The sequence below is a fragment of the Scophthalmus maximus genome, chromosome 10 (genome assembly GCF_022379125.1).
Source record: "Scophthalmus maximus strain ysfricsl-2021 chromosome 10, ASM2237912v1, whole genome shotgun sequence".
NCBI lineage: Eukaryota > Metazoa > Chordata > Actinopteri > Pleuronectiformes > Scophthalmidae > Scophthalmus > Scophthalmus maximus.
The window spans coordinates 17,953,556-17,977,934 of NC_061524.1; the positions used below are offsets into that span (position 1 = coordinate 17,953,556).

At 45.5% G+C, this 24,379-nt stretch overlaps 1 protein-coding gene across 8 annotated transcripts in view; it reads left to right on the plus strand.

Moving 5' to 3' along the window:
- The window catches only part of ebf3b (EBF transcription factor 3b), a 69,026-nt gene that overhangs the window by 21,851 nt on the left and 22,796 nt on the right, over positions 1-24,379 (plus strand). For 4 of the 8 annotated variants that reach the window (XM_035606658.2, XM_035606656.2, XM_035606661.2 and 1 more), the window contains exons 7-8: positions 18,805-18,886; positions 21,091-21,232. In XM_035606658.2, coding sequence (XP_035462551.1) covers positions 18,805-18,886; positions 21,091-21,232 — 224 coding nt within the window. The remainder of the gene's footprint in view (positions 1-18,804; positions 18,887-21,090; positions 21,233-24,379) is intronic. The other 4 variants (XM_035606660.2, XM_035606659.2, XM_035606664.2 and 1 more) reach the window with 1 other exon arrangement.

Genomic DNA, 24,379 nt, shown 5'->3' on the forward strand with positions numbered 1-24,379 from the left:
CGCCATGCCTGAGACAGACAGAGGCTTTATCCATTAGCTGTTGGCTTGGCGGGTGGGTGGGCAGATTGAGGCGGGATGGAGGAGGAGATGGGGGTCGGAAGACAATCCTACATTTGAGCACTCTGAGGGAAAATCAATCATGTCATCATAAGTGAGAAGTATGGATGAATTTCATCAGCTGGTTCCTGTCCTGTTCACGCCGCTGGCTTTCTGACTGGCCTGTCCCTCTGATTGGCTTTCTCAATGACCCTTAAATCCGAAAAAAGGGAGACGATTTTGAAAACACTGTAATAAGAGAAATCGGACAGTAGTTCCAGGGTTGCTATTTTCCACTTTGTCTGCTGCAACACTGTGGGAAACCTCAAGTGGTTTCTCTTGACAAAGTGGTAATAGATTTACCATATGATTTTGCGCCAAACCGGCATCGGGCAGTTTTGTAAGGAAATGTGTCTCCACTATTTTCCCGACCACCACAGATATGATGAAGTGTTATAAAGGGCATCAGCACCCTGCCACTGAGAATGTATTTTATAATTTTCCCCATCATCTCACAAGGTCACAGATGAGCACTAAAAGCATCATAGGTATAGGGTGTGAAGCAATCAAAAATGGATGAAAGTGACGACATGGAAATCACAGATGAGAAACTGACAGCCGTTTACAGCCTTGTTGTTGATGTGAGTGACAGAGTGAGGGAGAAAGTGAGAGGGAACGAGTGAGCGGGCGAGGGTGGTGGAAAAAAGGAGAGTTAAAGTGGTGATAAATTTAATGGAAAAATCAAATACAAAACAAATTCATTCCTCTAAACTTGATGCTTCAGTCGTTCTTTTCTTGGCCTGTGCTAAGCCTTAGAATAAACTGTCACTCCTTATCGATCGCATCTGAATTGTTACCGAGATTTCTGAGAAGTAGTCCTGACACACACTCCGCGAATAGTAATCTGGGGAGATGAGAACATCCAGACTGAACAGCTAACACCGCTGACTTAAAATAAAAGAGGCTTTTCTTCTCTGCCCTTTTCAAATCCGAGCTAATACACGTTGGTGAATTACAAATTCAGTGATAAATAAGTTGCAGTTGAAAGATGTGTCCTCGTTGGATTTTATCGCTCTTGGTGGTTACTGTGAATGAAGGAAGGGGGCGGCTCACTGTTTTGTCATGGGGAAGGTTTGTAAACAGCAACTGAGCATGAAATGTTTGTGCCCGATTAGACTTGCCATTTGTGATGGAGACGACATGATGGAGAAATCAATTCACTTTACATTTGATTTCCCAGAAATGCTGTTAAGCGGCTGCATGTCGACAGCGGCCACCGCAAAAATTCATGTATCACGGTATGGCTCATTATATTCCGATGGTGTATTAATTATGGCTATAGATAGAGAGCTCTGCTGTGAGCTGTAGCCTAGCTGCTGTGTGCCAGGGGGAGCTAGCCTGAGGAGGAAAGCTCTGCTTGTATCCACTCATCCCTCAGCTGACAGGCCTGCTCCGGGAGAAAAGGATTTCTCCGGATTGAGTGCCATTTTCTCTTCTTTAACAAGGAAATTAGTGTGTAAAGGAGATCTGTCAGGATAAAGTGCAGCTTGACTGCCAGCGCCCTCCCCTCCTCTCTGTCTTTCTTTCCCGCCCTTCCCTCCTTTCCCCATCCTGCAAACTCGCTCTCCACCTCTCCCTTGCTTTCTCTCCCTCTATCTGCCTCTCTCCTCCCTCTCTCACTCTCTCTCTCCGCCCCCCCCCCCCCCCCCCCCCCCACTCAATGGCTCCCTCAGGGGATCTTCCTTGAGCATTAGCAGAACACATCCAATGTCCCAGCTACATGATTTCATGATATGATTTGTACCGGGGATTTGCAATAATCCGCAAATAAAGTTGAAAGTGAATGACTCTCAATAAGAGACGCAGACAGGCAAAACCAAACCTTTTAAGATTTTCTTTATCTTTAATGGCATGAAAAATGAATTTGTTTTGCATTAGATCACAACAATTTAGCGGTGGCCTGAGCGTGTTGTTTTGTCGTCGGCTTTTTATGATCATGATTAATTCCTGCACAGGAACCTCGGTGATATACATAATGCATCATTCGCTCATTTAAATGTTCAGTTCCTCTGCAGTTGCAGAGGGCTCGGTAGCTCATTACACATTACACATTGTGTGCCTGGGAGTTGGAGTGTACAGGCGACTCGCTTGTAGTCAAAGATACAGTATCTGCTGCTTTAGCAGGATGTCATCAGTTGACAATGTGATTAAACTCAGGTGTCATCTCCACCTCCACTCCCTTAGCTCCATTCAGCTCACGTCACCTCCCTCATTTTGTCTCAACATTAGTGAGAACTAACTTTTCTACCTCGCGCAGACGGACAGGGACGAGCCCTACTGGCACATTTTTAATAAGTCTGCTTCAAAGGTGTTGGGCGAGGAAAAAAAATCAAAACAGCCTGGCTTAATTTGAAATGTACTCTGCATCTGTGATGGGAAACAGCCTCACAGGTAAGTAAGGGAGACAATTAGGGAATATCCGTAAGTGCAGGAGCTGCATACTAAAAAACGCAAATCACTATTTCCCCATCTGGCCCCTACAGTGCCGAGAACTGCAGCTGAGGTCCGATTTCACCCGTCAATCACGGCCGCCTCGCTGTGGGGTGTGTGTCCTGGTGAGAGAGCCTACCCCCAAGTCATTAGCACACACAGTCAAACTGTACTGAGAACTGCCCCGCGCCGCTCGGCTCTACACCACGGTTTAAATATCCCCAGCCTGTGACAGGATCAGTTTAGCGATCTGTAGGATTGATCTCCTCTTTAAAGTTTTGCCTGAGGCGACTCTAATTGGGAACGAGGCTGCCTCCCACTCCCCTCACTCCCTTAACTGTCAGTCTTGGCTTTGTTTACTGAGGACATGCCCAAACCTATTTACTCAATAATGAGGAGACGTGGTGGGGATGCTGCTGATCACATTGAGGCCCCCAGCGGGACTTCTGCATGCTGGGAAGGGCGGGAACATCATTTTAGACTTTCCGAGCTGGTGAAAGTTAGCCTACACCGTCACTATGATGTAGAGGCGTGGATTTTTTTTCATCGATTTTTTTCTTCACACGACTCTCATGCCTTGATTTGCAGAGCACTTGTCTACCTCTGGGATTTTATAGTGTGTGTGTTTTTTTCCCGTTATCTCTGTCATACCATGCAGCGGGCTAACAGCTAAAATAAAACAGCGGTTAAAAGACAAAGCGCTTAAGTACCATGTAAAAACCTTCCATGTGTTTTATTCTATCAATAAAGATTTAAAGCAGAACAAAACCCCCACTCCAAATACGTGTGGTATCACCAGTGCCTTGCGCGGGAGTGGACTATTCATGACTGGAGTGCTCGGGCCTTCTGGGCCATTTAGCGAATTCCTCCGATTCTCACCCTCGTTTAGGTTTGTTTTTCGTTTGCAGTGAATGACAAAGCCTTTGGTGTGGATGGCAAGGCTATAGAGTCCATTGATGCCCATTGGGATTATGAATGATGAAGTGGAGAAGCTGCCGCTATCAGAGGGACACAACACTGCTCTTAATAGAAAAGCATTTAGAAAGGCAGCGGGGAGGAGGCGGCGGCGGTGCTGGGGGCTCTCTCTGACACTCGACTGATAAGAGGCAGCTCTTCAGAGGTGGTAGTGTGTACAATGAAACACGCTGATGGGGATACAATGACACACATGTTGCGTCTGACAGGCGGTGATTTAGACGTGGGGTAGAAAAAAAGAAAAAAGGAAGAACATACCTGGATCCACAGAACAGAGTTTCATGATGCGAAACCCGCCGGTACAGAATTTTTACTGTGAGGCTGCCGGTGCATATTTCTACTCATTGGTTTGATTTGAGGGAAAATGCATTGTCATTACTAATATTTGGCCGTGACAGACTGAAGAGGGACAGGGAAAAGGGGCGGGGGGGAGAGGAGTTAGTAGTGCAGTGGCACGGGAGTGAAAGAGAGATATGCAGAAAGGGAGAGCTGTCAGTTTGAGGAATGAGTCTGATAAGAGGAAGGGACTCAGCAGATGGGCACAAGAAACCGGCAGCACACTTCTCAATTAAACATGTAAATACCAGAAGCAGGCAGCGATGGAGATGAGGAAGTTAAACAAACACAACATCGTGCTGTGATTACAAGCTCCAAACCACCATCACCTTTGACAGTTTTTTTTTATTTTTAGTTCCTGCAACTCTTGAACTCTTAATTCCAGCAAAATTTCTGCTTTACCATATTAGATATTTCTTTTCTGTCTTTCTTTTTTTTTTTTGTCATCTCCTGTGGCTTAATTGATTAATGAAGAGTCAATTTCTTTGGGAACTAGCACTCCCACCAGGAAATATTGTCATGGATCTAATTGAGCTATTCATCCATTTACATTGTCCTTTGTTGTAATTTCTAATTTTTGAATAATTTTTTCTAATAATTGTTGTCCATCATTTTTACATACATGCCCCCCCCCCCCCCCCCCCCCCCGCACCACAACCTCCCCTCCAAGCTCACCTTGCTGTGAACTACAGGGAGTATCTTAAATACTTCTGTAGGCAGTGTCCCTGACATTAATAACAATGAGCTTGGCATAACCACAGTGCATTCTTAGGGAAGATTCACAGTTTGACATTCAGCCCAGATGCTATCGCGGAGCCTCGGTGTTTAAGACCGCAGCGAAGACAGACATCTGTCACTTGTTACCTTTGAAGTGAATAAGAGAGGGACGCAGAAAAACACAGTGGACAAAAGGCCATTCTGACCACAGACCCTCAGTGTTTACAAACGGAAAGAGAGAGTGACAGGAGAAACTCAAGATGAATGGATCACTGCTGTTGATCTCTCCTCCTCATTCCATGTGCTAAGTTATTCCGTGGCTGCCACCCCAGTGGGGGGTGCAGGGAAACAGGAAGTTGAGAGAGGCAGGCAGAGGCAGACAGAATGCCTCAAGGACTCTGGAGGAGCAGAGCACTGCAGCCTGCATGGGGGGAAAAAAAAACTCCCTTACAACTTACTGTACACTTCTCTATCCTGAGGTACCAAAAAATTACAAATGTGAACATAATCCACATTTTAATGAGCAGATGATGCTATATTAAGGCAATATTTGCAATCGTGTCGATTCGCCGTGTTGAGACGAGACCATCCATTGCATTAGCCGCTTCGCATAGGAGAAGAGCAAGGGTAAAGAAGTGTATTTTGATATAATTATTAGAACAATGGCCGGATTCATTTATCTTCTGTCACGTCTCCTCAGACCTGTTTCTATTTCAGGTTGCACGTCAAGTGAGAGCAGCTATATCTGGCTGGCAATTAAGCTGGTCCTGCCTCCCCTTGATGCTTGATTAGTCCGATTGATGGAGGAGGCCATATGTGGCGGTGTCAAAACTTGGCAGCCGGGCTCCATCCTCTCAAATGAGAGGCAGGCAATAAAGAGGCAGGCTGCCCAGAGTGGGTGCACGTATGCGAGGCCTACAGCGCCATGATTTGGGCATCCCGATATGTTTTTGATATGCATTATTCTCTGGGGGTCTTTGGGGCACTGACCACTCCAGCCAAGTTCTCGTCGGGGCAGAGGTGGCCACCGGCTAGGGGGTGTCACTGTGCTGAGCCCTCTGGGGCACAAGCTCCAGGCAAGGCGCGAGTGGGGGTGTTGGGGGTGTTGGAGTGGTATGGGGGTTGGGAGGTTTAGAAAGCTGAAAGATATGGCCCCCTTCCCAATCTCGCTCGGAGACAACAAAAAGGGAATGCTTGAGAAGGGGAAGCAGCGGGAGGAGAGCACAAAGACAAAGGCGCGGGCAAGGTCAGTCTAGCTAATGGGCCTGAGCCGTAGGCTGCCTGGGGCTAGGCACACTTCTGTTCTCTCTCGCACACTGGGCCTTCAAAGACCCTTCAGTCCACCCCTCTCCTTCTTTCCTCTCTTCCTCCATCTCTTCCACTCCTCTCTTCCTCTTTCCCCCACTTCCATTGGTGACACTTCCTCTCTTCAAAAGGTTCTGCAGAGAGGCCTTTAAAAAACACATTTTCCGCGCAACAACTCCCAAATATTCACTTGCATCAACAATTGTGATGCTAATGAATGATGTTTCTCCCAACACAAATTATTCCACAGAGCATTTTCCAAAATTACGGCTTTCCTTTTTTTTTGGAACTAGGACGATGAAGAATATTTCAGGTTCATCTGGGGTCACCGACCATCATTAGGTCCAAGGTGGGTCCCTGGAAGTGCGAGAGAGGAACTGTTGAAAATGAGGCGGAGGTGGAGTGTTGTTGTCAGGTTGGCTGGCTGGCGTTGCTTGGCTCCACTCGAGGGCTCCTTTAATGTGCAGCGGAGTAGAATAAGTGAGTGGCTGTGGGCACCAGCTGAGCTCACTCTCGTCTTCGCCTGGTAGCTGAGGGGTGAGCCGCTGCCACCTGACACTGGGCACACGGCTCAGGGCTCCTCTTGGCAACGTGGCACAGCACACATGTCCCCTCATTTGGATGGAGATTCAGACACAACACACAAAAGCTTTACCCCCCGGTCCTCCTCCTCCTCCTCCTCCTCCCTTCCCTCATTCACTCCCTCAGTCTCTCTTTTCCCCCTCCTGTTTTTTTCTCTCCCCTTCCTTTAGTTTTTGATGGCATCATAATAATCTGGGTATCTTCTTGATCATGCCCCATGTTTTTTTTTTTCCCTTTTCCCCTCATCTTCTAGGAGACGAGTTTGAAATTGCCTGCGTCAGGACTTTGCTAATTAAAGTCATACTTTCAAAAATGCCATAATAACTGTTAATTAGCTTGATGCTATTTTCAGCATAATTTGCTAATTAGTGGAAAACCTGTACAGCGTTTCTCTCTAATTACAGTATGGCTCCGCACGGCGCATCTGTGCCTTGACTCCAAATGATACCATTACAAAGTCCCATATTACGCATTCTCTCAAAACAGTTAATTGCCTCCACAGATAGTGAGATACTTCAGTCAGCTGATTTTTATGGTAATAAATGGACAGGCACAGACACAAACCTCCCTGGTTCATATTTATGAAATATGAAAAGGAAAACAACCTCCTTATGAGATGCACGGAGTTAGTTTGGAATATAATCTGGTCGGTCCTGTGATGATTTTGTGTGCTCATGCGTTGAGTCGCTGACACTTTTAATGAAGTTTGATCTAGTCTACGCTATCGCCGTGTGAGCGACGGAGCCATAGCGCTGTAATTAAAGCAGGAGATGTAGAAAGTAACGACATTAACCTTATGAAAAGGAAAAGGCAAAGCTCTGATGGATTGTACTTTCTGGGGTGGTTGCCATGTAAATACAAGCAGCAACATAATGTGGCCATGCCACAGCTTATTACCGGAATGTAACTACCCTGTCGCCCCCCTCTAGTTATTTTCATGTAGTTGAGTCTATGTAGCAAGGGGAGAGAATTATGGACATGACCACAGGTTGACCCTAATACATGTGTATACTAGACACAAATTATGAGTCATTAAGTGTGGTGAGGAGCATGATTGGCATGACCTCTGACCCTAGGACGGCAGCTGTGCCCATCCTCCTCCGCCGTGCCCCGCTTTTTGACAGCCACCAGTCTGACAGGCCTAGCATCGGCGCCGGCTAATTAATGCACCACTTCAGAGACCCTTTCATTTATGGCTTCTGAAAGGCATTATTAAATTAATTAAACCACCAAGAGTTAGTCATTATGAAATCAGGAGGTTTACATGGATGACAGCGTTTATGAATTAAACATCCCCAAAGTTCCTCGCAGGAGATACCCCGAGCTGCGTGCGGGTACCTAGCGCGACAGATGTTGCCCCCCCCCTCCTCCAGCTAACCTGTATTGCAAGCGATTTAGGTCTCATTTGGGGGTTTGAAAACTGAAAGCAGGAGAGAAAGAGGTTCAGGATAGCTAATGAGCAGAGAAAGAGAGGGGAAAAGGAGGTCACTAGCTCTGTTCATCTGTAGACAGTACAGATGGTCCTGTTTCATACAGTACAACAATGGCGTACATCAATTTGTTGATCACTAATAGATAGCTACTCTCAGATGAATTGCGCACTGGGATTAGTTGTCTGTGGGTTTTAGCTGAGAACTCTACATTTATAGCCTTCGGAACATTTAGACAAGCCGTGTGCTGTTTTTAACTCATCATGTGTTGTGAGAACTACAAATGGTTCACGAGATAAATCCCATAAAGTTGGGCTTAGCTGGGGAGCAGAGGGCAGAGATGAGTAGCTCACTCAGGAGCCTTGACGATAGACTCCTTTTCATCTGCGGACTGAGATTCACAGATTATCTCAAGAGGCTCTCTATCTCTGTCCTCGTCTCCATTTTTCTTTTTCTCGCTGTTTCCCCACCCTCCCTCGCTCGCCCCTCGATTCAGGAAGTTTGCCAGCTTCTGTCTTTGTTTACAATGCCAAGGGAAAATGTCAGAGCCGTTGAGAAAAATATCCTTAGAATCTTTTTTTTTTTTCATCTTCTTAATCTAACAGTTTACTGAACTTGATAAGTGTCCTATCAACATGCTAATCAAATTACTTCGGAACCAAAATTGACAGTTTTCATTAATTATACAAGATTATTCTAATTGCAATTCAAATTTATTCATTCCGAACAGAAGGTATTCAGTAATATTTTACAAAATTTGCATATTAAATGGAGGGAGTTGTGCATTATGCATGGTAATGTATGCACAGTTTCTTATTTTTAACTTCACGGCCATATGTGGTGTCGTTGTAGGAGCAGGTGAAAAGTCTAAGTGTGTTTAATTTGCTTGACAAACATTCGGCTGGAGCTTGTCAAGGGGAGTATTGTGAATGCCAATCTTTATTCCCTCTTTATTGATTACCCCAAACTCTAAACATCTGGAGGTAAATGGCACTGAGAGAGATGAACTGAATCATGGGATTAGTACCTTCAATGACTGAATCACTATCAATTACTTCAATAGCATAATTCAAGTGCACCGCATAAAAGCTACAGTACCTTGGTCGGAGCCAGGATTAATATTGCAATTTAACGTAACAATGGAAGCATGGGAACGATATGGATGGTGTCCAACTTTTTCACATTGATGTCATGAAGCTAATGCCGTTATCTAAATACGAATGTATTTAATTCCTAATTTCGGCTTTGTTTGTGAAATGAAAAGGCTCAACGCATTAGGCGCATGTTTTAAAAGGTAATGGATTCTGTGAGTAAAACAACCTTATTTATTCACTGAGACGCAAAACCCCCAATTTGCTCTTTGTTTTTATTTCCTAGAGCGGGCAGTGAAGTGCAAACAGCTTACTGGGAAGCTGTTTACTACTGTATATGACAAAGGGCGTGTGCGGGTGCGCGTGGTTGTGCGTGTGTGTATGTGTGTTTATATGCGGGGGGGGGGGGGGGGGGGGGGGGGGCTCTTCCAGCTCCACAGGCAAGGTCTTGTGTTGTAATGTAAGCGTAATAATTATCAAACAGCATCGGGGGCTCTGGGTATGGGCTTTAACAGGGGGAGAGCATGTTTGATATGTAGAATCAGCCCATAGTGCATCCATAGAGGGTGACTAAATCGCACGGTTCATGGATCACATTAGTATTGCTCTGCATCCACCCTCACACTATAGGTGATTTCCATTTAGACACACATTTCCACATGAAGATAAATATGACTTGAATTGTAATTTCCCTGAAGTAAATATAATACAAATACAACATAATACAGTGTCAGGCCGGGCAGGCTAATAGATTACTAGCGTGTTTTCCATTTGTATGGTAAGTGGTGAACCTAGGTGGTAGTCTGGCGAGTAACAAATTGAATGTTTAATCCATCTCAGTGCAGATTGAGGGTATCAGAGAGATCGGCAAGTCGTATGAGTTCTCCTGTGACTGGAAGTATATTAGATATTTTTACTCTTTGGGGGTTTGAGAAACGTTGGATTAACAAGAGGTGCAAAGTGGTAGCTAAATGCAATGTCTTATCTTTTCTGAACTTGTCTGTTATTTTTCCAATAGGTGTTTGGATTTGACATGAAGTATTTCCCGTCACTCAGCGGTGTTATCTCTGATGTCGGATTAGAATAACATTAGCTCTGTTTGAGTTAGATAGTCATACACTAATTCACAACTGTTAATTATTATCATTTTTCATTGGATTTTATATTATACTATTGAATTATTAACTTGATTCTCTCTTACCAATTATGTATATTTAAGTCATTAGCTTATTCCTTATATGTTAGAGGTATAATTGTGGAGAAACCCTGGCAATTATGTATAATATGTGTATATATACTTATATATAGTATGCGTCCATACTGTTACCAAACATTCCCCAAGTGCTCATTTAATTCTTCAATAAATGTTTGCTCTGGCATTTCGGAGAAGCAAGATTAGCGTCAGCCGCACTGCATCTCATATAAAGTGTGACAAATTGATATTTTTATATAGCTTAATCTGTTTACTATGATGTTTATGTGAGGAATTATTACAAACTAATTAAAGAAATCACTTTGATATAATTAGTCAGATTTCAGGAAGCTCATTAGTAGTAATTTGCATGAAAAATAAGCCCTGTAGTGGTGCTTAGACCCAGCTATTCGATCTGCGCTTTATCTGGTTACACATCAACCCCCATTGTTTGTTGTTTGAGGCTTTCTGAAGTGGCCCGCGATATTTCCAGTCACTGCCCTGCGAAGCGGTGGGGTGTCTTTCAACAAATTCCTCCCCTAAAGCAAGTCAACCTGTATGTGGAAGCACACACACGCTCGTCTGTACATAAGGCAGGAGGAGTGAGCGGCAAAACACTGTCTATTTATCTGTCAGGTTCCTGACAAAGAACTGAGCTGACAAGTAAGGGTTTCCCTCGGCAGAGCAGGGGGGCTTTATTCACCGTACTTACATGCCCGGTCTATGCCCAGAGACTCATGTTATTTGCAAATCACACTCTTTGAAAACGCACAAACGGGGCGAGACATGCCACGCTACGGGTTTGTCAGCTGCCTTCACAACAGCTAGCCGTATCGCGAACAGCGTGCGGTTCGGTAAGGAAGCAGCTTTCTCTTAGCATTTGCCTCGCTGTCACTTTTTCCAACACATGCGATCTGTGTGTGTCTTCATGCTTGGGGTCTCTCCCGCTCCCTCAGAGGGTTGCCATCTTCCCTTTGGACTGACAAATAAAACACCTTCTCCTGCTGAAATAAAAAAAAAAAAAAAAAAGAGGAAGATTCTCCCGGAATTACATCAGTCTCTGCTGAAGTGGATCTGATGTATTTATATATTTCACGGAAATAAATAAAAGTAATGGTAATGATTTGAGGTAAAACGGCTACTTTGAATATTTTCTCAGGATACCCCCGTCTTAGGCAGAGGGGTTCAACAAGCAGGTAAAAAACCAAAAAAAAACAGGAGCTGTTTATTCTCTGTACCCGTTTCCCACCACGGACGAAATCCTTCCCCAAACATCCGGACAGAGAAGCACTTGTGTGGCGCTGACGTCACAGACCTACCTGGCCTCCCTCTCACAAAAGCTAAGGTATCATTAGCTAGGCCCACACAATGGCCATTCAACCAGGCCACAGCGCTCCTCAGGACCAGAGGACAATGTTATTTTTTGTCTCAGAATTATAAAGACAGAGTTTTGCAGGAAACCTGACAGACAAAACCCTTTAGAGGTAAATGCTCCGGGCGGCTTTTGGGTTTAATCTTTTCCCATTAGCATTTTGCCCCCACCCTCCCTTGCTCACACACAAAGACCATATTTACAGGGTCAAAAGTAAAGGCTCGGAGTCTCTGGAGACTGTTTTTTGTGAAAAACGTAACTAGATAAACTATGATAAACACTCTTTTGCTTTTATTATCTTTATTTCCCGCTGATGCATTTATTGCGGTTTACGTAATAGTTTAACACAATCTCATGCAGGTATATTTGTTTGTGGTTCTAAATACATTATTTTCCGCAAGAGAATAACAACACAGAACAAGGAATTGCACATGCTCCCTCACCCTTAACCAAATATTGTGAGGAACTGCACATGCAAGCATATTAAAAATTATTATCCCACAATGCAGGGGTTTATATAATAGTTATATTGTCAACAATACAACAGCAATGCTAAGGGTTCATATGTGCTACCTTTGTGTGTGTGTGTGTGTGTGTGTGTGTGTGTGTTTAAGGTGCGTGTGTGCACACATTCACTTATGCTTGTGTGTGCATGTGTGCGAGTGTGTGTATGTGTGTGTGACTCCATGTGTGTGATTCATTCCAGGGCAGTTTTAGTCCTTATAAAATATTCATTTTGGTTGTGCAGGGCCCTGTAATTGCCATCTCTCACCCTGAATTATTTATACCTCGCACAGACTGACAAAGCTTTGCCATACGGCCCCAGATGAATCAGAAAGCAGCCATCTCTGCTGCCAACAGCACTGGGCTTTCACACAAATATGGCAGCCACGTCTCTCTGCCTGGCCTCTCTTAATTTGACATTTTCTTTTTCCCCCTGCCTTTGTCCTAGGTGCACAGAAAGGTTACCTGTTAGCTTTAAGCACCGACCTGCTCTCTGTCTTTCTGTCTCTAACCCCCCCCCCCCCCGCCGCCGCCTACATGACAGTCCACAGTGGGTGTTTTTTTCTTCCCTCCCCTGTTCTGAGAACACGTTAATGTGGCGGCCATGTCAGAGTGGCTGCCTCATGTTTTATGATGACTGACCAGTCCTGACAGCCACTTTAGATGTATGTATTATACATAAGTAATAATATGATGTAGAAATACACTCGCATACATTTGAGCATGCATGGACAGACAGAGAAACCACTGACTCACCGACCTATATGTAACACACAGATACGCGCGCACACATGCAAATAAGCCCCCGCTGACCCCCTGGATCCAGCATGGCTGTCGGTAAACGGTCAAAGCCCCCCTGCTGGTCCTCGCTGTACAGCTGCGTTCCTTTGCTTCCTGCCCGGGACCACTCGGAGGTGCCGCAGGAGTGAGACAGCGCTGTATGGCTCTCATTGTAGACCGGCTCTGGGACCTTCCAGAACCCCACGTCCAACACCCTAAATACTACTATTCACCCCGGCCAGTTCCCCCGACATATGCTTATCTTCCATCTCACTAGTGCAGGGAGGTGCTGACTGGTATTTCCTCAAGGCCCCAAGCTCCAGTGCTGACCAGTAATCAAAGCACCATATTTCTCCTCCTGCGCGAAAACAACCTGGAGATAGCCCTCTGCCGTCCAGCTGGTGTGCAGCGTAAATATTCCTGAGAACTGTACTTCTTGATTTACGTGATTATTTTTGTAACGTCAGCAACCTCATGACTGACATCGTTGAGACTGTCATCGCCATTATCAGTAATCATCATCATATGAGTTTTTTATGGTGCCGCTGATGATTCGATAATATTTATGAACTCCACTTTGGATGTAGATGATGTTGGCTCTGTAGCAGGCAACCCGTGTTTGATTCGTCTTTTACAACAGGGCTGCGCGAGACAAAACAACGCAGAATTATTTATGTTTTGTGTCTTATTATATTGTGTTCAAAGTCCTGGTAGAGAAAAGCCGTATTCAGGGTAAAACAAAGAACAGCGTGCAACAGTACACAGCCTCAGCGGTATCTGGATGCGAGGGGATGGGAGAGGCAGCGAGAAAGCTTGGGGCTAAACATGCAGTATGTGGCGGGCTGGAGCTAAAAGCTGCATAAAGCATACAGCCTTAGTCCACTGTTAGCAAGTGATGGATAGTTAGCAGGCGCTCAGAGTCTTCGTCTAATCTGTTACAGTAAACCTGTGCCAAAGCCTGAAGGGAATTATTGGGGGCTATAGCTGGGAGTGGGTTTGACGTGAAACCATTTGTGAGGACGAGCGATTCTCTTAAGTAAGAAACTAACAGTGTCCGGAGAGGGAGAGAGAGGGAGAGAGGGAGAGAGAGAGAGAGAGGGTGAGAGAGAGAGAGAGAGAGAGAGCGAGAGGGTGAGCGAGACAGGAGGTGAGGAGAATGAGTGAGAGCACAAGAGAGAGAGAAGGAGGAAGAGATACCATAATGAGTCCTGTAGCCATGGAGTAAATGAAGAGGGATTGACAGAGTGAGGGATCCTCAAGTGAAATAATGTCAATGCCACTCTGCCCATTAGAGAGAAAGGGGGGGGTGGGGGAGGAGAGGGTAAAGAGGGATGAATGGAGGGACACAGTTACATCTTAGGGTGCGGAGGAAGCAGATGAATTATTTGTGACACCTCCGCAAACACACACACACCGCTAACAAAAAATATGAAATATGAAACAACAAAATGAACTGACAATAGCAGCTGAAAAAAAAAACAAGGAATAAAAAAAACAAAACCAGGCCTTGGAAATACTCAATAAATTCTCAGAGACATGTAGTTGGGATATTTGATGTCGAACACTAATAATCACAGTGACATCTGCCTTGCTGCCTCTCGGAAGAAATGGGCAGAAGCCCGTGAGTGGAAGGGGTTAATCTCCCAAACCCAATAAGGTTGGATAGTGAGGCACTTGTTCCCTGATAAAGAAGTGATAGGATCTGTGGGTCCGGTCCCTCGGTGCTTGTACAGGGGTAGAGCAAATATTGTTAATGCGCTGTGGTTTACTTCAGCTAAGGCGAGAAAAACAGCTCTGCTTGACGAGAGAAGACAGCGGCGAACCGGGAGACGGCAGAAATGGCCGCGCAGCTTTGGCTCGGCCTCCCAGAGACTTAACTGGCATACACATCCGAGCCCACTCAGTTGCATAAATAAGTATTCTGGAAGATTAAGATCTATAAGTGTCTCTATTTCTCGTTTTACCTGCTCCGCCCTTGTCACAACAGGGATCTGAATGCAGTTCAGTGGAGTGCCTAATAACTGGAGCAGTAGGTAAGGGAGGCAGGAGGCTTGACATTAAGACCCTGGCGTTTTGGAAATCCGATACGCTATTGACCCGTGTACTACTATCTCAGCGTAGAGATCTGGTGTCAGCAGATTGTAGTCTGGTGTTGGGAGCCGCTTCTTACAGGGCTCCTATAACAGGGGCCCATTGAGTCTGGGAGGCAGCTGGGGCCTGATGGGCTGGAGCTGGTTGGTGATCGATACTCACCGCCCTGCAACGGATGACCTCACTGTCATGGCTGCCGGCTGTGGACACTGCATGCTAGTCATTAGTGCCGGGGCACCAATCAGGAGCTTAGAGTTGTCAATACCTGACTCTAACAGATACTGTGGCCATCTGTCAGCGTATTGTGTAACGGCCCAGACAAATGTTGGGAAGCTCTTTTATACAATACGAACAAGGTGTACTATTGAGGGGGGGGGGGAAAGGAAAAAAAAAAACATGCCTGTAAAGAACTGAGCTGAACTTTTATTGTTTTTACAAGTCATTAAAAATAACAAAAATTGGAAAATGAGCGGATAAAAAAACAGAATATAATTGACAGGACAGCTAGCCTCAGGTGTCAATAGAGCCCTCTTAATAATACAACATTATCCTTATTTGCCCTCTTCACTCAAATCAAAGGGATGGACATTTATGCATGAGTTACATCAACCCGGCAATTAAGTTGGCCATTTAAATGAGAGAGGGCCTTCCTCACCTTGTCTGTTTGTTTTTTTCCCCTCTCTCCACCTCTCTCTTTTTTTTTCTTTCTGTTCCCCCACTGTTTGATGATGGGAGAGGGTGAGCTAGAATTAGGGCGATGGGTCTTCCTTTGAGTGTCAGCCTAAAATGATCAGAGTAAAGATAAGAGGGTCTAGCAGCCCTCAAATCAGTCAAAGTGCCAAAGTCGGCCTTTTTCTCCTCAATTACCGGGTCTGTGAAGCCAGGGAGTGGAAGGCGCAGAGCCTGCTGCATTACTAAAGAGACAATCTATTTCCCCTTTGACCAGAGGGAGAGAAATCATTATGGCATGATTAGTAGCTTCGGCAGTGGGCGAGCACGGAGGTACTACAGGAGAATCGTATTAATTGCTGCAGACCGAGGGCATGAGCAGGATTGTTTTAACGTTGATTTGTGGACCTGTATGACTAGCTGTCGGAGATAAAAGCCGATGTCAGGTCTTAGTTATACTGGCAGACTTGGGGCATGCAGACAGAAAGAGTTGATGTCAAAATGAGCTTCCGCGGCTGCCCTAGAAGTCTTTCTCTGTATGCCTGTCGATGTCTTCCTCTTTGTCTTTCTTCACACTTCATAGTTTTCCTTTACGCCTCCTACTACCCCCCCCCCCCCCCCCCCTCCCCCATTCCCTCAGATGGACTACACCCCACCCCTCCCGCACTCCCTTTCTCTCTCTCTCTCTCTCTCTCTCTCTCCCTCCTCCAACTGATAGCTGCCTTGGCCGATTATTTCATCCAGTGCGGTCCACCGAGAGCCTCCTCTCCCGGCTTTGGAAGAGCTTTAATTAGCCATGTTAATATCCCCTTCATTGGCCTTAATATCACTCAACACCTTCCTCCATCTCGGCGGCCACCAGGGTCCCCCTGTCCTGTCAGAACAGCTGATTATTGAGAAGGATAGCTTTAATCAAACCTAATTGCAGTTCATTCTTTCTCTCTATCCCCCTTTGCCCTCCATTGCCAACGTCTAATGGCAGCGACGACTTGATATCCCATTAAAAAACAATTAAACAACCTCCTTTTGTCTCCGTGCGTGCCAAAACACCAGCACAAACTTCTGTAGATATTTAAGAAGTAAAACAGAGAGAGAGGGGCCTCGTCTTAATTGCTCTCCTTTTCACCAAGGACCAATTTGCACTGAGCTCATGGAGAATCTTAACCAACTCAAATGTAATGGATGCTATAGCTCTGCCACTGCTGTGGACTATGAAAATTAAGCTTATCTTTTTAGCAGGGAAAGTGTGCTTAATTGCTTTCATAACAGTAAACATAAAGGAGCGACTTTACGATAGCGTGGGCACTCAGTTTCTTGTGTTTATTCTTTCTTAACTTTTGCCCGAACAGTATGTAAAAGCTTTAAAGTATCCGAGAAAAGAGACAAGGCTAACTCTGGAAGTAATATGTTTCTTTTATGAAGTCAACGTATTGCCTGGGAAATGTATTCTATCTCTTGCTTTGACATACAGTAAATTGTCTACCGATGGGTGATGCATGTGCATGAACAGGCTCACACACACACGCACAAGTCCGCGTGCATGCACACACACTGGCCTTACCCAATCTGTATGAGAGGCGACAGACAAATAAAAGTCGTATTTCAGGTCTGCTTTCCGCAGATGTCTGCTGCTCTACATTATGGCTCTTTGGGGAAATAAAAACAGGGTCAGGGAATTAGAGTACATAATGGTCATTTTGATGATCAGCCAACAGATGCAACCCGAAAACACTGTGAACACAATCAAGCGAAATGCACTAATGACAAGTCAGGTTTTTTATGGCCTCGCCGCACACCGACAGGCAATCAGCATTCTGGCATGGGTTAAAACGCCTTTTATTGATGTCCAGGCCAGAGCTCCGTTGGATGTGGAGTGAAAATATTTTCTCACCTCTCCTCTCCCTCCTGGGCCCTCGGTGAAGCACAAGGTAGAGGAGTCTATCGAAGAACGCTTCTAAATGACCAGTGCATGTGTTAATGTGGCCAGGGTTAGAGGGGGTCATTTCAGACTCTGATTTATGGCCTGGCCGGGATCCCACTGGGCGAACGAGGAGTCTTAAGTGTTGTGAAAGCGTCCTCGCAGGCCACACAAGCCACCGTATTTAGCTGAATGAAATGGCCATGCAATCTATGGTGCAATCTATGGTAATCCAATGAGCTGCTGTGATTCAGCGAGCCAAGTTCGTATTACAATGGAAACCACAGTATTGCATATAGTAATGCCAGTGCAACGTGATGAAAAATAAATATCACGGCGTGGTCTTTATGATGAATCAGAGAAGGCAGAGGAACAATCAGTCATGATTCTGTGGGGAGAATTTGCAGAAACAACAAGTCGATTTCATTGTTTATTCTGCGCGGTTGTGTAAGATTTTCTACACAATAGGCTACATCTGAGACAATTTTTCTTTTTGGCCTTGTTATTAATCTTCCCCTCTTTAACTATTTTATGTCTGTGAGACCACTGCTTACGTGCGGCTCTCAATCCGGGGTTTTATCAGTAAATTTAGCAAGGCCTGGGAGGCGGCAGTAGAGAAAGGCAGCTCACAAACTAACCCGAGCCCAGATCTCACTCAGACGTGACATTTGTTCAGAGACGATTAGCCAGGTTGTAATTTGTGGCATAATTGCCTCACCCACCCACAAGTGCATGGGTGTGTGTGTATGCGTTATGCGTGTGTGTGTGTGTGTGTGGCATACGGTGGTCCCAGGAGTGTCCGCCTAATTGCCTGACAGGACTATAAGTTTTGTGGCGCGCTCTCACCTTGTTAGGTCCTTTATCCCTGATGCTCTTCAAACAAGACCTGGTCACAGGTGGGCCTCATTTGCTTCCCTATTGAACAGGAGAACTTTAATTGCACAGGGGGTGTCCTGGGATTAAAGAGGTGGGTGGAATATCAAGTGACTTCCTGTATGTTAGTGGCAGATGGGTGTTGGGAAAGACCCAGGAACTCAGGTGAGGGGATGAGATGACAAAGAGACTGATGTTCTCGATTTTTGAAGGAATATGAAATAGGGCGACGTCCCAAACCGACAGTGTACCGTCACGTGTGTGTGTGTGCGTGTGTGCGTGTGTGTGTGTGTGTGTGTCTGACTGACTGTATGAATGGATCAGACGTGGGAGTGTTTGAGAGATCTTTTATTTAAATATTCTATCACTTTGCCATTTAACAATTAAGCTTTAAAGGTAGAATTAATAGTTTTCCTTTTTTTTATGTTTGTGCTCTCTTTCAGATTCTTCCTAAAGTTCTTTCTCAAGTGCAATCAGAACTGTCTGAAGAATGCAGGGAATCCACGAGATATGCGCAGATTCCAGGTGAGTGAAATCTATTTCACAAGTATGCTCTATCTCTCATTGTCTGACTCTGACTTTTTTTCCACAAACAAACACACACGCACACGCACACACACACACGCACACACACACACACACACACACACACACACACACGCAGGTGTATGATTGCACAACTGCACTACACTAAGTCACTTCAGCACAAATTCACATATGTATACAATTCTATTATTGGCACTGAAGGAAGCAAAAAAGCAGGGGAAGAGAGAGTGAGGGATTTTTGTGTCCTGTGCGCTCTGGACAGAATATTTATTAGGGAGTACCATCTGACACAAATAAGGATATAGGATTTAAGAGTGCCATCAATTGTGTTCCTGACAGCTTTCTGAGCCGCAGCGCAGAGGGGAGGACGATCTGACCATATGTAGCAACAGTGTTAACTCAGAATCTGTCTGGCAGCGGAAACGCATACCTTCTTATACACACATATGCGCAGGCACGCACACACGCAGACACACGCGCATATGGATGCATGCACATACACGCTAGGAACGCATATATTTGCTTTGTCCATATCCCGCTCTCGTTCTTACCCACATATGCATACACTTAAAGTCACACATACATTTCTCTACATAGCCAGTGAAAACCACCGTAAGCCATCTGAGAACCATCATTACTGCGGGCTCACACAATGCGGCGATTTACACTGAAAGGACATGACCGTTGAGCACTTTTACTGCTTCTTTAACCCACTCGCTTCTAATGTGTCAAGTAGTTGAGCCTTGAAATTATTGACCCCCCCCTGCTGATCCATTTATCCAACCATCCATCCATCCTACCCAGACATTTTCACCACAAGCAACCCACCAGGTCAAGGTGGGAGAGGGAGCGCTTAGTGTGATTTGTCCTATCAGGATACCGACAAACTACAGGAGGGCGTCCGTCACTGACAGCGCTGCTCTGTGATAGACACACAAGCCAGCATCCTCCAGGAGGAAGCCCAGACATGAAACAGACAAGACAGGGTGTCCCCTCCTGATGTCACCACCGTCAGACCCCCCCCTCCCTCCTCACATCTTCCCTCAGGGTGAATGTGGACTGATGCATGACAGCCACCGAGGGCTTCCACCTCTCGCTCCTATATGTCAAAAGGAATGCAAGAACTAAGTTGTAGCATCTCACTTTTTTGTGAAACTAAAATGTTCACACTAAGTCTCACACAACGACGAGATTCGGGATTTCTTTTTGTTCTGTTGATGATCGTCCCTCGTCTCCCGTCCAACAGTTAGTATGCCATTTCTTCCCAAATAGATTTCCCAGATGCTCCACCAAAGGTGTTTCTCTGGCCAGAGCTGTGTATTCTGCATGCCTTCCACTCCACTTATTACCCCCAAAAACCAGCTGGAGGCCAGAGAGGGCCCAATCCATCATCCTCAGCTTGGCCCAGCTCTGAACCTGCTCACAAGAATGGAGCTCTTTCACTTCCCCTTCCCTGCCCTCCTCCCCCACTACACCCCCCACCCTTCCCAAACCCACCGAAAAAAAAAGCGCCCCCCTAAATTCCACTGCTACACAGAGGTCACTCACCGGCGAAGCAAACCTGAGAGGGGCTTTCTGTTTCCGGCTCTGAAACACTTTGGCCATTCACACGCGGCTCACTGTTTGGCGATGTGGTGGCCAAAAAAACAACAACAAAAATAAGCATTATGAAATATAGAGTGTGGGCTTGGAATCGGATCCTAGTAAAAATGTTTGTTGAGTGATGGGATGGAATACGGTTCAGTTGGTAATGACTCCAGTAATATTTTAAAAGGGAGGCCTTCCGTCCTCAAATAGATGGACAAGCTGATCAATAATTCTGAGCTTCAGCTATGATGGCAGTTGGTAGAGTGGGTGAACGGAAATGGTATTTTAGTGATTGAAAAGTCAATTAGCTGTACACAAATGCGAGACACTAAAAAGCAAAAACAAAAGAAGCAGCAGAGAAGCAGGATAACTGTAATGGGATATGTCCAAGGAGAACCACCACTTGCAGAGGTTTGACAATAACAATCAATAGCGCACAGACATGTATCTGGACACAACAGAATCTCAGAAAGCTTTCATGTATCTTTTCTACACCAGTGAGAATATCTGTGAAACTGTATTTCTCAGTTTTCTGTATTCATTCTGTCTTTTTACAGCATGCTATATGACGTGTTTCGCGTTCACTCCTCTTGCAGGTTGTCGTATCGACGACCGTCAATGTGGACGGCCACGTCTTGGCTGTCTCCGACAACATGTTCGTACACAACAATTCCAAGCATGGGCGAAGGGCTCGCAGACTCGACCCTTCAGAAGGTACGCCTCCTTATCTGGAGAATGGTAGGCACATTTTTACATCTTATAATTTGCTACGCTCCTTTTCTCCTAGTTTCTCTCAGACATCCTCCCATTTCACAAACCAAACACCCACTTGTAGCCGCTCCTAGTTCCTTAGAATCTATTATTACTCCATCCCTCTCATTTATTACTTTTTAAGTTGCTTTTTGCTTCACTCATACTCGACTGGAAACAGTATGCATCACCAAATGTATTTATCATTTCGATATCACTAATGATGATGATAATACTCTAGCCCAAGTCATGATTAACAAAAAAAAGTTATACTACTTCCAGTCTCCTAATCCACCTACATTTGTCCTAAAAGCCCATGTGAAACATGATCAAATTGCTTAAGAATTTGGCTGTGAGGTCAATTTCCTGTCATTGGGCTCTGCAGCTTTAGCTGTGAGAGAGCTGAAACAGGGGGAGGAAGGAGAAAGAGAAAAGGGAGTGGGGGGGTGAAAGGGTGTGTGTGTGTGTGTGTGTGTGTGTGTGTAGGTGGGGTGGGGGGGTTGCTATGAGAAAAACAGAACTTACTGTTTTTCCTCCAACTGATTCCATATGATAGACTGATTGCCTGCTCAGCCAAAAGAGAGAAGAGAAGGACCACCAAACCATGGGAAATCCAAGTAAAATGCACTAAACATAACCTTATGACCCTCGTGGCCTCCGCTCACAGATGGGAGCACGCACAGCTGAAAGATTGCACGGGAAAAAAAGAAAGAGGAGAGAACTGACTTGGGCCAATTGTGCAAATTGCTTATCTTCAGATTTCAAGAGCCAATTATTGCTGGGCAAACAGTTTATATACACCACTGACTAAAACAAGCTTCTCTACACATTAATGGGCATTAATGGTTCTATCACCAAAAGCAAATGTAATGTTTAATACAACAACGACTAATAAAAAAATTGAAAAAAAGGGGGAAAAAAAAAAAAAGACTAGACAATTAATATATCTCGGCGCTCTCCAGCCCTAGTGGGGGAAAAGCTAATCTATTTGTTTTTGTCTTTATTAATGACTCCTCTACTGGAGAACAAAATCAAATAATTAAAGTCCTGCCCGGAGCACCAAAGTCATTATGTTCGCTGACGTTCTGTTTGTGTGTTTCACGTTTATGACACGATAGGTGTGGATCGCCTAGCAACCGGTTTCTTAATGAGGAGAGCAATTAAAGAGGTTGAGCCCTCGCCTCCATGTTCCCCCACTCCCATGAGACCGTCAGTGTTTTGTGTGCGTGTGTCTCTGTGTGTGTGCTTGCGTGTGTGCTTGCGTGTGCGCTTGTGTTCTTTACAGGTTACCCCAACCCATCCTTTTCTTCCTCTCTTCACCACACTCTTCAAAGCAGCAGAGTGACGCCCCGTAAAGCAAGAAAAAGCAGCTATTGTCAACCGCCCAGTTGAACATGTCTTTGTCTAATAACTTTAATACACCTTCCCTCTCTTTAACCATTAAGATCCCCCTCTCCCTCCCAGACTCAGCTCCATAACAAACTAATTGAACATGCACCAACAACGCTCGCTCGCTTTGTTGGAATCACCTTTAATAAACAGAGGTGTGACACATGAGGAAAGGAGACCCGATCACAAAACGTAATACCAGCCTTTTCCTCCGTAGAGCTCTGACAAGCGGCGGGCAGACAGACAGCGTGCTTTAAATTAGCAACACATTCTTCCTCAGGAGTTCACTGGGCGAGAAGCCCCAGATATGTGGCTGACTGACTGCCTGTGCGGCTGAAAGCTGAGAGGCATCCTCCCTCTCAGCTTTCATTGCACTTGCAGCCGACTGCCTTTCGCATTGATCAAGGCGTGCTGCCCCCTATTGGCGTAGATGCGGGATCGCCCGTGGATGACAGACTGAATCCCACCATGTGACATTTTTTTGTTCACTTGTGTGGGTTGTCACACAACAAGCATATTATGCATTCAGACACGAATGCGCTTTGTGGCTGCCTGTCACTCAAACGTGTATAGATTCAGGCTCAAAGGTGCATAAACATGCACACAAATAGTCGAGTCTTTCACACACAGCATCGCCCCCCCCCCCCACACACATAGGGACACACACGAGCAGCACAGCACCGACACACACACTGTCTCTCTTTCTCACACACGCACCGCACACACACGTTCCTTAGCTCAGTTCCACCATTATAGAGCCCCAGACAATATAGGAGACTCAGCATAGAGCCTGCAGCGCCTGCCTCATTTGCATGCCAAGTGGCTGTAATGCTGTTAGGGTTTATGCAATAAAGACAAGTGAATCCAGACTGCTGGGCCTAAGAGGAAGAAAGAGAGGGAGAAAAGAAGGGGGGAACGGGAGAGGGGGAAAGGAGAAAGTGAAGGAGAGAGTATGAGAGAGAGAGAGAGAGAGGTTGAGAGTGAGAGAGGAAGAGAGAGAGAGAGAGAGAGAGAGAGAGAGCAAGAGAGAGGGAGAGAGTCAAAGGGAACAGATGGCCCAGGGAGAGGTAAAAGGTATAATCCCATCAGCTGCACTATCAACCGACCATCTGGACATCCCACAGCACAATTACAACACATTTCAGCAGGCAGAACAAAGGACGGCTTCGCAGGGCCACATCAGACCTGTTTGAGTGTCACAATACTAGAGCTGGGACCTCCTCTTCTCAGATCTCAGATCAGCTTCGACGTCCTCTACAACTAACCCTAACCAGAGAGGAAAAGGCTTAGGACAGATCACGGGTCGGCTGCCTGGGGTCATTTCGCGCCACAGTGGATCGAGGAATAAATGAAAGCACACACACATAACAAATAGATAAGGGTAACAAGTCAGCCCCCCAAAAAAACGACACACAAAAAAACCACTGCAACATATAAATCCTGATCGTATGATTTTCCTCCTCTGCGGAGCAAAGTTTGCCGAGACTCGGTGACGCAACACACTCAGACCGGCAGGGCGACTCTTTGCATCCTCATCCGTCCACCCCTCATGATTCCTATCATCTGCTGAGGGGGCATTGTGCGTGTCTGTCATCAGATCGCCTGCGCTGACTGTGTAATCCACTTCGCCACGGTCCCCATTCAGCACATGCTCCCCTCTCTGTCTGTGCATTGAGACATATGCAAATTTTTTAGGCAGAAGGGTGGACGGCTTAGGGCCTCAGTTGCTGCCTCTCCATGGGTCTT